Raw genomic sequence first — 13,136 nt, 5'->3', positions numbered from 1 at the left:
TACAGATCACTAGGGCGACTCTGACTTTAAATTGTACTACTATATAATGTGTTATGATTGCGATAATAGATATTCCTAACCTTCATTACATTTAAATAGCAACAATTTTAAGCATTTATTTAGTGATACTTTAAAATACCAACTGAAATACAGACATAAATTTTAGTTCTAAAAAGGTATGGACATGTTCAAGGAAAAAAGAGGAAATATAATCATTACTATTTAAGGGCTACATGGCATAGGCAGAAGTCCAGCATCTGCATCCACTACAGTAGCAATTGAGGTAACTATCCTACAATCACAGATTCATAAGAGTTGGAAGGGATCACAAGATCAATTAATCCAACCCCTTGCCATGTAACAACACACAACTAAAAAAACTCTAGAAAGATGCCCATTCAAATTCTGTTTAAAGACCTCCAAAGATGGAGAGTACAGTACCCTCCAAGGCAATCTATTCCACTGTTTACCAGTTCTTGCAGTAAAAAAATCTTCCTAATTTGCTGTAATCTCTTTCCATGTCATTTTAATCTATTGGTTTGTATTCTAGTCACTGGAGCAGTTGAAAAAAGTTTGCTCCACAATACACAGAAAAATACTTTAAATATGCACTGAATTCAATTGCAAGTTAAGCATTTGCTTTCTTCCCTCCAGTACAATCAGTTTTAGATTTCAAATGGCATTAAATAATCATTTATTTTAGTAGACGTAGCAAAGTGATCAGTTGCTAATATTATTATGCATGCAGAATGTCCTACTTCCTAAGAAGTCATTATTCTCTTAACCAGAGTAAATAAAAGCATGACCCTATCACAATGTATCTGGAGGTCAGTCCTAATCAGATATGTCTCTGGCTCTCTGATGTTCAAGTGAAAAGCATATCTCATCAAGCATACAGACTCACTGCTTCTGTTCAGTGGGCAGATATTTATATATCTGGCATTATGTGTAAAGCACTGAATATTATGCTTATAAGTAAAGAGGGTTTTTTAATGGCTTCTTTCATAGAAAGGTAAGCTCATAGGAAAATCAAGCTCAGTATTATCCTCATGGCCTCACAGTCATGCTCCCACAGCAGCTGAACTTTCCATTTACCTCCTGAGCTTTCTGCTTCTCAGGAATTCCTTTCATCCACTCACGCAGCTCAGCCAGTTCCTCAATACTGTTTGGTTTTTCATAAATCTTTCGGCTGATGGCTTTGAAGGCTTCACAAATCTGCAGAAAAAGAAGTGATGGAGGTGTGAATGTCAAGACCGAAACAAACAGTTCAGTCAGCGGAGACAAAAAGAAATACCATATGTTCAACAACACTGAAATTGAGACTGAAGTACCTATTTCAAGGAACATGTCGCTGCTACCTTCAAGGGTAGCTGCAATCCTCCCTGCATCCTCATGGGAAAATTAATCTAGGAAAACATGTAAAAGGACCTAATCATGCTATATGCTGCCCTAAGAATACCTCCACTAGCAATCACCCAAGTGGATATGAAGCAGAGGAACTCTAACCACATCAATATTATATCATGTGGGTTTTTTTTCTAAATGCAGGTTAAGTACCCCTTATCCAAAATGGGACCAAAGATATTCTGGATTTGTTTATTTATCTTTTTGGAATACCTGTATCTGCACATATGTAGATAATGAGATATATTGGAGTTGGGACCCATATCTAAACACATAATTTATTTTTGTTTCATATACAGGGTGTTTGAAAAAGAATTCTCTATTCACCATTTAATTTAAATGGTGAATAGAGAATTCTTTTTCAAACACCCTGTACATATAGCCTGAATGTAATTTTATGCAATATTTTAAATAATTTTGTGCATGAAACAAAGCTTGCATACACTGAACTGTCAGAAAACAAGTGTCATAATCTCAGCCATCCATGTGGAAAATTTCAAATTTTAAAGTATTGTGGATTTCAGAATTCCAAATATAGGATTTTGACATGCATTATTATGGGAAGTCAGGCAAAATATGATATCAAAGAACCTGAGCATTCCTTGAAATCCGTAGCTAGGGATTTACATCTTGAACCTGTGGTGTAGGACTTTATTTCAAGTGAACAAACTTACTGCCACTATTAGAAAGGGTTTAGGATTGACTAAAATAATAATAGTATGCCATACTAGATGTGTTTTGCAGGAAAATACTGCAAAATAATTTTGCTCATGAATATGTTTAGGAATAGAATTAGGATGATTATCAATATTTTTAGTCTGATACTTCTCCTCCACTAACTGTTTTGCATGGAACAATTTGATTTAATTGGCTGTTATTTCTCACACCAGAGTCAGCCTGGTGTTTTTATTTACCATATATATGCCATATATATGTGTATATAAGTTAACCTCATGCATAAACCGAAGGCATATTTTGGGGCCAAAATCATGGATTTTGGCATGACCCACCAATAGACCAAAGGTACAACCATGTGGCTCATCAGGAGGTAGGCAAAAGTCAATAAATGAGGAGTGTCTTGAGATATGATGGGGGGGGGGGGGGATAGGGTGGCGTGTTTAGCCAAATGATGAGCAAAAAAATGCCAATAGCATTGAGAAATATTTGGCTCAAGAAGCTAGTGTGATCTCATCTTTTGCTTGCCTGCTCCAGCACAACTTTGTGCACACACCGTTGATTGTCACAGTCTCTCCTCCTCCTCAACCCCTCCAAGGAAGCAAACAGACCAGCTAGAGAAGGCAGATGAAAGATGAGATTTCAGCAGATTCTTCAGTCACAGCAGCAGTAGGGGAATCCAACTGAATGGTCAATTTTGGGGTCAATTTTTTAGCACACATTTTTCCACTGATACATATGAAATGCATATTAGAACAATTTGAAAATATATTTATGTTTGCAGCCAAATTCTATTTCTTCCCATTGTACATTTTCAATATGGCTACATAATTATTCCTCTGGTTACTGCTCTAGTGAAAAGTATGAGCTATGAAACTCACATCTTCCACCTGGCTGTGTAAATTCTTAGCCAATATATCCAGCATAGAGGTGGCCAAAGCTTTGCATTTCTTCGAGAGATTTTGCTTTACAACATCAACATTGAGATGAAAGGGACCAATGACCATGTTGCTAGGCAGACTGTTGTCCAACAACTCCTTTTCTGTTAAATACGTGTTTACTATCTCTCTCACATCTTGAGCAGGGGGGCACTGGACCTCATATTGCCTAGAAATATACACAAATATTATTAAGGGAATAGTAATCAAAATAAGAGTTGATCACACTATATTTGTGGGTTGATCAAATGATATATTTCTGTATTCACATTGGTATATATACTTGAGAAAGAATGACCAAGATCCTGGACTGAGACATTGAGAGTAAGTTCTGCCCAAAGTTGATTTATGCACCTTCTGTCCAATTTTCTCCCTTAAAATCTACCTGTTTGATGCCTTCACAACACCCTGCCTTTGTCATGTGCACCTTGTTACAGGAAAATGTCCATAGACAAATCCGCCATCTGCTGCTCTTCACTTGCCAATAAAAGGCTGTATTTGGTAGGGTGGCATTTAAGGTGATTTTGCATCATTACACATGAAATTGAATCCTCTGGACCTCCCAGGAGTCCTCTAAATGTCCCAAAGAATGATAGTACCTCCCTATTGACAGCATGTCCTGAGATGTGATTGGAGGACCCCGATAGGGAAGGGTGGGATGTTACACCATCATTTCCAGTTTTTAAAGTTTCCTATACTAGTTCTTGCAATCTCATGTGAATGAGACTTACTGTAGAAGGCTGCGGATATCACGATTATTCAGTTCTAAGTATTTTTCATAATTCTTGGCATAAGCCTGGAGTGGGAGCAGTGATTTGCGGATACATGTACAGATAGTATTTCGTAGCTCTACCACTAGTGGCTCATTTATGCCCACAGACTCCAACAATGGTGTGCCACAGATGAATATGTTTTCTAGCACATACTGAAAGAGACAAAATAATAATCGTTTATCATAAACCAGATTGCCATATGCTTCCATTTTCTCCAATAAAGCAGCTGTATAAAATTAAAACCCAATGATTACTGTGTGTGAGAGTGTGCAGCAGCCTTTTCCAATTTATTTATTTATTATTTACAGTATTTATATTCCGCCCTTCTCACCCCGAAGGGGATTCAGGGTGGATTACAATGAACACATATATGACAAACATTCAATGCCAACAGACAAACAACATTCAGTTTTACACAGACACAGAGGCATTTTTAACATCTTTCCAGCTTCACGATTTCCGGCCACAGGGGGAGCTGTTGTTTCACTGTCCATTGGTGGCTGTTCTTCCTCTTCTTTTCCTCGTGAGCAGTTTTTATGGTGTTGTAGATTAGTTAAATTAGCCTCCCGCATAAAGCGTACCTAAATTTTCCCTACTTGACAGATGCAACTGTCTTTCGGGGCTGCTAGGTCAACAGCAAGCCGGGGCTATTTGTTTTTTTATGGTCGGAGGCTTAACCCGACCCGGGCTTCGAACTCATGACCTCTCGGTCAGTAGTGATTTATAGCAGCTGGTTACTAGCCAGCTGCACCACAGCCCGGCCCACATTCGTTGGAAGACCCTCAACATCTCAAGCGAGTATGACAATATCCGAATAACAGACGTCTGGAAAAATCACAATCTAGAAAAACATTTATATAAGAACCTTATTTGAAAATCTGGTTACACCATATGTAATTTGCACTAAGAGTAATCACACTTGTGCCCTAGTGAATCTCTGTGAACTACTTCTAGCTGCAAAAATCCCATCCTAGCTGTCGAGAAAGTAGGTAGTTTGTTTATGTGGTAACATTTAGCATGATTTTCTGATATTTCGATAAATCAACCAAATCCAATGAACACTCTTCTACTTTAAAGAGGTGATGTTGATACCCCAATGCAACCTCCTTAAACAATCTATATTCAATGTCAAGGAAGCATGCTGCAAAAGACAGCTCTTGATGGAAAAAAATACTTCCTACCTTAGCCAAAATCAATACCAATACATTTCAAAAACTGCAGACAAATCTATTTTGAAGGTCACTTTAATAATGATGTGAGTAGCATTATCTGTTATTGATGTAACAAAGAAGAAGAAGCACTGCTTGATAAGCACCCATCTTATATGGGGCCATTTACTCCAATGATATCAGAAACAAATTTCTAGATCTCAAATCTAGAAAATGACATTATTGCCAGCACTTGCAATTTGTATTAGGTATTTTTCCTAAGTACTTTAACTGGATCTACTGAAAATATCTAAGTCACAAACATTATGTAAATTCTCTTCTTCACGATCTCCTGCCCTGTTAAAATCTTTTGAGATTTTACATGCCTACACAGGCATTACTCCATGATGTCTGGAATGTAAATTGAGCTTCACCAGATATTTCTTGAACTCAAAATGTACCAAGAACAAGAAATCAAAGCAAATCTTCCTTACTTAGAGCTCAATATGCAGTAACTTCAAAATGGCACTAACATATCCCCATCAACAAAAGAATTGAAGACTTTTTGGTAGATCTAAGCTGTGTTCCTATACCATTTAAATTTTTTGAAAGTTCACTAGATTGTGAAGGCACAGCATTGTTCTGGAGAAAGGAAAAGTGGCCTATAAATCTCCAGTCCTCTGCCCTAAACATTTGTTTTGCTATAGCAATCTACACTAACTATTATAAAAATTTTACAGTGCTGATGTCGTGATAGATGTCGTGATGTCGTGATAAGAGTAATGATTAGGAACAGTAAAGTGAGATCTACAGCATCTCTACTAGAAACATTGACCTTCAGCCAAACTACAATGGTCAAAACATACTTCTTAAGGGTTAAAATCATATTATTAGAACAAGGCATCTCAAATTTCTCAAATAACTTACTTTCTCCAGCTGTGGTATTCTATGGGTAGCCAAAATCCCTTTATTAAATAGAGAGACAACTGTTGTCTCAAAGTTCTCCAGAGGTGTGCTGAAATGGACACCAGAAGTGTCCAGAACCAGATCAACTAGGAACAGTGGATTTTTTCGTGGTCTGAAAAAGGGAGAACACATGGAGTTTGCTGAGATCATTTAAAATGAATTGCTTCTGGAAGTAACTTCCTTGTTGATTTATTTTAAACAAACAAATGGTCCCCACAGGCATCCATAGGATATGGACATTCCTAACACTCCTGATGAATGTAAACTGTGTTGAATCAGTAACTTCACATTAGCATCTACCAAACATATGCCAAAAAAGTATTAATTTAAGCTATGTGTAAGGGGTATTGTAGGGCCAAGCCAAGTGAACCTAACCCTCCCAACATCCATTGGAACTCTAGCATCCATTGTGTGATAATCCCATGTTTCAGTTCTGTTTTTTCTAGAATGGGATATGCAGGATCTTCCAATAAACCCAGTGGGTGGTGATCTGCTGACTTTAATGTCTATTCTGAAACTTTCAGAAGCCAGTAATAACTTAAAATGAGAAATGTGGAAATATACAGTATACCCAGGCTTTGTCAAACAGCTCTGCTGCAGTGAGAAAATTGAAGCATATTAAGGGAGAGAACATAAACTGCAATGTGTTCTATTCCGACAGGCAGAACATAGAAACAAAACCAAACTAAAACCTCTAGACATAAAAACAAAAAATGCTGATCAATGCGTTTTTCATTTTCCTCAAGCCAAAAACATTTCCTCTCATCTCTCCTTACCTGTATGGGCTGTTAACAAGGTCATTGCCCCAGTCCATATCTTCAGGACAGTTCAGAACACTGTGACAGGCATCCACAAAGAGCTGAGTGAAATTTACTAATGAATCCTGGATAAGGTAACGTACTGTGTCTTGCATCATAAACTTGATAAGCTCCATCAACTGATGAAGCTTGGACATCTGGTATACCTCCCATTTGGTTTCATATAAGTTGTACCAGCCTTTGCCTATGTCTCTTAGACTACTTCTCACTGCTATCTTTAAAGTATTGATCCAAGTATCCTTTAGGAACATTGAAATCTAAGAGTGAAAAAAACAACAAAGGCTGTCAAACAACAGTGCTGACTCAAAACTGGATAGCTGCACCTGAATCCCAAAAGGAAGGCAGCAGAGAGAGAATCAGGTAGGGATTTGAAAAGCTTCATGTATTCAGATTTCCCTTTCTTTTTAAAATGCATTGTATCCCACTACAATTTATTTTATAAAGATCAAAGAATAGACATTATCACATAGAGCCATAACAGTGATAATTTTCTGTTGTATGGAATTAGTGCGTGGAAATAGCAACCAAAGAAGGGGGGGGGGGTGTGATTAGGGTTAAGTTTCCTCTCCTTCTTTTTCTGTTTTAAAGTTAGTGACAGGAAATAAAACCAGAAAAGAGGAAGATGATTAGGGCTAAGTCGCCTTTCTTTCTTCTCCATTACAAATAATACTGCAAAGCTGATTTGCTTAGGAAAAAAACACAGCTATTAGAGAATTACTACGTGTGACTTTTTTTGCCAACACAATTATATGCAGCAAATTCAGCTTCAGAAATATTCTGATGTTTGCACCAACTTTATCGGCTGCAATATTCTTCTAGACAAATCCTTCCCAATAGATTTAATTTTAGTTTTCCCATCTATTTTTTTGAATGAGAATGCAACATTTACTTTTAACAATCAAGGAGGAAATCTGGATACTTTGAAATCATGGCATTATAACTCTTCCCTCTAATATCTGTTCACATTTTTAGGGGGGAAAAAGTAAGTGCTGCTGTATTTCATAGAGAAACAGCAAAAAAACTGAACCTTGCCCATCTTTCACACAAAACAGATTCAAGGTTATCTTCTGAGGAAAACAATTCCCACTGTTTTCTTTTAAACTTGTTTCCTTCTTAACCTCCAAGTTACTTTTGAATGGAAATCGATTACATATTGAAGACATTTTGGGAGTTTGGAAAGCTAGAGTCTTCAAACAATCCAGTGGACCTGTTTTTGGAAAGTAAAATCTCTAGAGCTAAAGAATCAAAACTGAAAATACTGTCTGAAAAGCTTTTAACCCTTTAAGATACCTGCTTACTCTAAAGGAACTTCACATTTTTACTTGAAGGAATTTGGTTCTCAATATGTTGTGGTGAAGTTGGACAAAATGACAACTATAGCCCCTTCTACACAGCCATATAATCCAGATTATCAAATCAGATAATCCACACTATTTGCTTTGAACTTGATTATTTTAGGCTGGATCCACATTGCCCTATATCCCAGGATCTGATCCCAGATTATCTGTTTACCCCAGATTATCTGGCAGTGTAGACTCATATAATGCAGTTCAAAGTAGATAATCTAGAATCAGATCCTGGGATATAGGGCAGTGTAGATTTAGCCCTGGTTTTCCCTGCTATATAATACAGTTCAAAGCAGGTAATCTGGATTTTATATGGCAGTGTAGAAGAGGCCCATGAATTCTGATTTAAAACTGGTGGCTCTTTGGTCCATGGTTATTTATTTATTTTGACTCTAGGCTGTCACACAATGCTCCAGTAGGGAATGCCCTCCAGTGTTTAAGCAACTAGTCCTCTTCCAGCATATTCCATCCCATTCCCCCTCCCTACTGGTTGTTCATTCCATTCCAAACACCAGCCAACAAACTGGTTCTGAGTCACCACCCATGTAGGAAGACATCTCCTTTAAGAACTTTTTGGATCCATTTAAATCCTGGAATTCTTCTCAGGAGAACTAAATGCATGATTTGTATATATAATTACATTTTTAATCCCATCATTGGACATAGAGCTCAAAACAGTGTACCAAGTATTACTCCCTGCCTTGTCTCCACTTCTATGCTTACAATAACCTTGTAAGGTAGCTTATGTTGAAACATAACAACTGGCCCAAGTTTATCACATGGCTGAAGAACTGTGAACCTGGTTCTTCTCTGTCCTAATCTGAGAACATCATTCCTTCTCCCATACACCGGCCATAACCACCTTTTCATACAACCATTTCCCACTGTTATACCTGGGAATAGGTCTGTGTCTGGATCTGTTCAAACTCCTCTAGCCGGCCATACTTTGTCAGAGTTGAATGGAAAAGTGACATAGCTGCAGTTTTATTGCACTCATCCCGCACCTGGCACAAAGCCATGATGACTTCAGCTCGTGTCAAGAGAGAAACAAATATAAAATCTTCTCTCTGCTCACTAAATGGGTATTCTGGAATCTCAATAAGACCTGATGGAAAAAGCAATGCAGCTTAAGCAGTAAGAGGAGTCTCACAACACTTGCCAAAATTGAAACAATGCATTATACTTGTAAGGAGTAAAACAGCTTAGCAAAACAGACAGTTTTCACTTGCAAGAATATCAGAACACATTAAATAACTTAGTGTTGGTCACTATCTATAACCTTTCTTCTCTTCAACAAGTTTTCTTTAAAGCAGAAAATATAGTTTCCACCTTCCCTCACCACTTTCATGTTCTTTCCAGAACCCAAACCACCCTGCTTTTTAAATGAAGTGGTAGTCTATTCTTATCTATCCCTCAAAAAAGATTCCCAACTAAGTCCATTGGGAGACAGTACCCGAGGTTAATACCTAGCTGACATTTCTTGAAGTCATGCCTGGTATCATTTCCAGATGCAATCAGAATAATCCTTGCCAAGAAAAGATGGATTTGGAGACCAATTTAAACTGCGAAAATTAAACAAGTTTGCATATATCTGATACTTGATTATGTATGAAAATTGAACATGTATCAACTGCTATCTAGCTTTTTCCTGACAACAGGATATCCTTATTTCCCCTCTCTTTCCTTTGAAATTTCAGCAAGCATTTCCTGTAAACTTTCAGATCTAGCCTTAAAATTGTGACAGAGAAAAAATTGCTTATTCAAACAATGGTTTTTTTTAGAGTGCTGACCACATCTAATATCTCACTATACATTTCCATGAAATTTAAGAATACACAAAGCCTTCTTCATGCTACATTGTTGCTTCCTTTAAAACAAGAGTTAGGTAAGGGTGACATCCATCACATGCAGCGCTGCCTCAACCCTTTGCCAGTCTTGCTCTGTTCCTTGCAGTTTTCATGGCAGCAGCTTCTTTGTATCTACTGAGTGGCCTGTGGCCCATACATTAAAAGGCAATGCATGAACAAGAAAACAGTACAGCTGACAGGAGATTTAGGAAATGGCTGTCCCTGCATATCCAAGAACAAGATTCAACATGATCCACAAATCTTGTTAACTGTCTGCAAACTATACATATGTGTGACATGGACAGTCTCTTCTTATACTATTGATGATCTTTTTCTGTATCATTCATCAAATATCTGAAGTTAAAAGTAACGAAAAAGTCATTTTTTCTAGAGTTCTTACAACCTGGAAAATATTGTCTTTTTCGGCTATGCCACCTACCCTTTTCTGGTACCTTGTCCTCCTCTTTCTCGGGCAAAGTGACATAAGAGAATGTCTGAGGCTTGGAACTGACAATTCTGTCAAAATTAATCTTGTTCATGGCGCGTTCATAGTCTAGAGACACTTCTTTCCCCAGGCGGTGCAGCCCATCTAAAACGCTAAGCATAATTAAAAAACTAATTAACTGAATGAACAATGACCTCTCAAAATGATACATCTGTGTCACTCATATATCTATAGACCCATATTCATGTCTCCTGTGTTTACTTGTGCTTTGCTTCTTCATTAAAAGTGTCTATGGCATATTAAACAAGCTGGATAGCAGACCTGAAGTGGGACAGCCAGTAACGCTGAAGGATCAAGGAACAGTGGGGCACAGTTGTGTGGCACATGATTGTATTACTGCTAAATGAGTAAAGACAATTAGAGCAAGATTTTGACTACTATTTCTTACTTCCCACTTGACATTTTGCAACTTTGCAGGATGAGAAACTATCACATCTGAAATAAATAAAAATCAATACAGTGTGCCCAACAGATCAGCAGCCTCTGGATCAAGGAATTCAACTAATAGCATATTGCCATATCCCATATTATTAAACTGTTGTTTAATAATATAGTGTAAGATCATCTGCTTTTTTGTATTAAAAACTAACCCCCCATGAGCATGATGGGCCTATTGCATACAGAAACAGTTTTCCATGTCAACAAATAAAGCTGATCCATATCTAGATGGTTAGTCTCTTCTGCTTTGAAGGAACCATCTGGATTCTACTGAAGTATCTGGAATACCTGTCCCCAGGGAGGACATAGCAGATACCACTGTCTCTTAAACTTTGAATTCTGACCCCAAATAGCTCAATATTGGGTTCCCGAAAAACTTGGCAACAATAAAAGTTTTCTGATTGTCACCTAGTGGCTGATTTAGACATTTACACAAATCTGTTTACACAAATTCTGCGGAGACCATTTACAATGGTCTCCGCAGAAGATACTTAGCTGTACTTCTTAACAAGAAAAATCAGTCTGTTTAGCAAGCCTTGCAAATGCTGATTTATAATCAGTAAATGTTTCTTTTTTATGCCTATTTTATATACCTATATACCTGGGGTCCTGTATCTCAGACTGAAAGGAGTCACGAGTGGAAAGTTTAAGAAGTCCTGGTCTATAAAACCAGTTTCCTACAACTGCAGCTAGATTATGTCAATATTATTACTACATGGAGAATAAAGACAATGGAATAAAATATAAGATCAAAGGTTGTAAGAGAAATGCAAAAAGAAAACAGTTCTCAGAAAAATCAATCTAAACACAAAAATCACCTATGTTTCATATACACTTTTAAAATTATTATTTTTAAAATAATGGAACAAAGTTTGTCTTTATCGAACCATCTGAAAATAAAAGTGTCACTATCTCATCTACCCATGTGGAGAATTCCCAATTTCAGAATATTTTGGAATTCCAGATAAGGGATGCTCAACCTGTATCTCTTGTGTGATGTTTATGCTTACTAGGATATACAGAAAAAGGAGAGGAACTATGAGAAAGAAGAAGAGAATTCATTTTATAACTAGATCCACACGATGTCATTCAGCTCTTGATATAACATGATTCTACCAAAAACAAAATTAGTGAAAGTTAGTGTTTTAATAAACCAATTTGACTACCTATGAAGGATTCCTAGAATACTTACTTACTCCCTTTCCTCAGATGTGAAGTCTCCAGTGCCATTTGCTTCATGTGTTGCAAACTCTTCTCTTCAATGGCTTGTAATCCATCTACAGGCATACAGTCCACATATAAATTATATAACAACAGTGCCTGTGTTTTCTTCCTCATGTTATTGGCAGAAATCACCCGCTGAGCAAAAACACGGGGATCTTCAGCAAGAAAAAGCAAACGTACTCGGGGAACCCAGTATTGACAAGGCATCAGAGGGGCTCTCCCTGGACAGAGATAAAAAAGGAATTAAATGCATTAAGGATAATGACAATATAGAAAAGAAAAAGAGGCAAAATGGCCAGTAGGTCTATCACAATACAAGCATGTGGCCTAGTCTTTTGTGGTTGTAAAGGGAAGATGAGTGAGAGAATCAAAAGTAAGGTTGAAAGAATTACAGAAGAGAAATATCAATGTGTCTAAACACAAAAGGCAACAGGAAATCTGCAACTGAAGCTTTCATACTCCCTTTTAAAGATAAAGGTATTAAGGTTTGATACTCTCCTCTTGCACTATATCCTCAATCTTAACACTTATCCTTTCCACCACCAATTGCTATTTGACCTGCGGTGGCAAACCTGTCATGTGATACTTGTAGAGCAAATAACCACCTTCCGTATGGGTGGGACATGTTAATTAGATCATTCCATTCTTCATTTTAATTAACTTTGATTAAAGTGCATGCTCAGATCATGAATATTCCAGTGTCTCTTCTGTCTGTGTCTTTTAACAATAGCCATTTTGAACCCTGAAGAACAGTGGTTCTCAACCTGTGAGTCCCCAGATGTTTTGGCCTACAACTCCCAGAAATCCCAGCCAGTTTACCAGCTGTTAAAATTTCTGGGAGTTGAAGGGCAAAACACCTGGGGACTCACAGGTTGAGAACCACTGCTGTAGGACCTACTTCTGAGAAAAAATTATATGATCAGTTAGGAAGATAATCAAATGACGTACAAGAAAGTGGAGGGTGGCAAGTGACCTTGGATTTGTGGCCCTAAAAATGACTGGAATCAGAATGAAAATGATAAACCAGCTGCTTCTCATCAGGCCAAGAAATTCA

General features: G+C 37.4%; 1 protein-coding gene across 3 annotated transcripts in view; it reads right to left on the bottom strand.

The window, feature by feature from the left end:
* Window positions 1-13,136, bottom strand: part of dnah1 (dynein axonemal heavy chain 1) — a 205,563-nt gene that overhangs the window by 150,002 nt on the left and 42,425 nt on the right. For all 3 annotated transcript variants that reach the window (XM_062970059.1, XM_062970057.1, XM_062970058.1), the window contains exons 8-15: window positions 12,051-12,303; window positions 10,355-10,512; window positions 8,962-9,173; window positions 6,681-6,979; window positions 5,866-6,016; window positions 3,749-3,942; window positions 2,961-3,186; window positions 1,096-1,215 (exon numbers count right to left, since the gene is read on the bottom strand). In XM_062970059.1, coding sequence (XP_062826129.1) covers window positions 1,096-1,215; window positions 2,961-3,186; window positions 3,749-3,942; window positions 5,866-6,016; window positions 6,681-6,979; window positions 8,962-9,173; window positions 10,355-10,512; window positions 12,051-12,303 — 1,613 coding nt within the window. The remainder of the gene's footprint in view (window positions 1-1,095; window positions 1,216-2,960; window positions 3,187-3,748; window positions 3,943-5,865; window positions 6,017-6,680; window positions 6,980-8,961; window positions 9,174-10,354; window positions 10,513-12,050; window positions 12,304-13,136) is intronic.

The sequence above is a fragment of the Anolis carolinensis genome, chromosome 2 (genome assembly GCF_035594765.1).
Source record: "Anolis carolinensis isolate JA03-04 chromosome 2, rAnoCar3.1.pri, whole genome shotgun sequence".
NCBI lineage: Eukaryota > Metazoa > Chordata > Lepidosauria > Squamata > Dactyloidae > Anolis > Anolis carolinensis.
The sequence above is the reverse complement of the archived record's forward strand: the minus strand, read 5'-3'. Positions and strand labels throughout refer to the sequence as shown.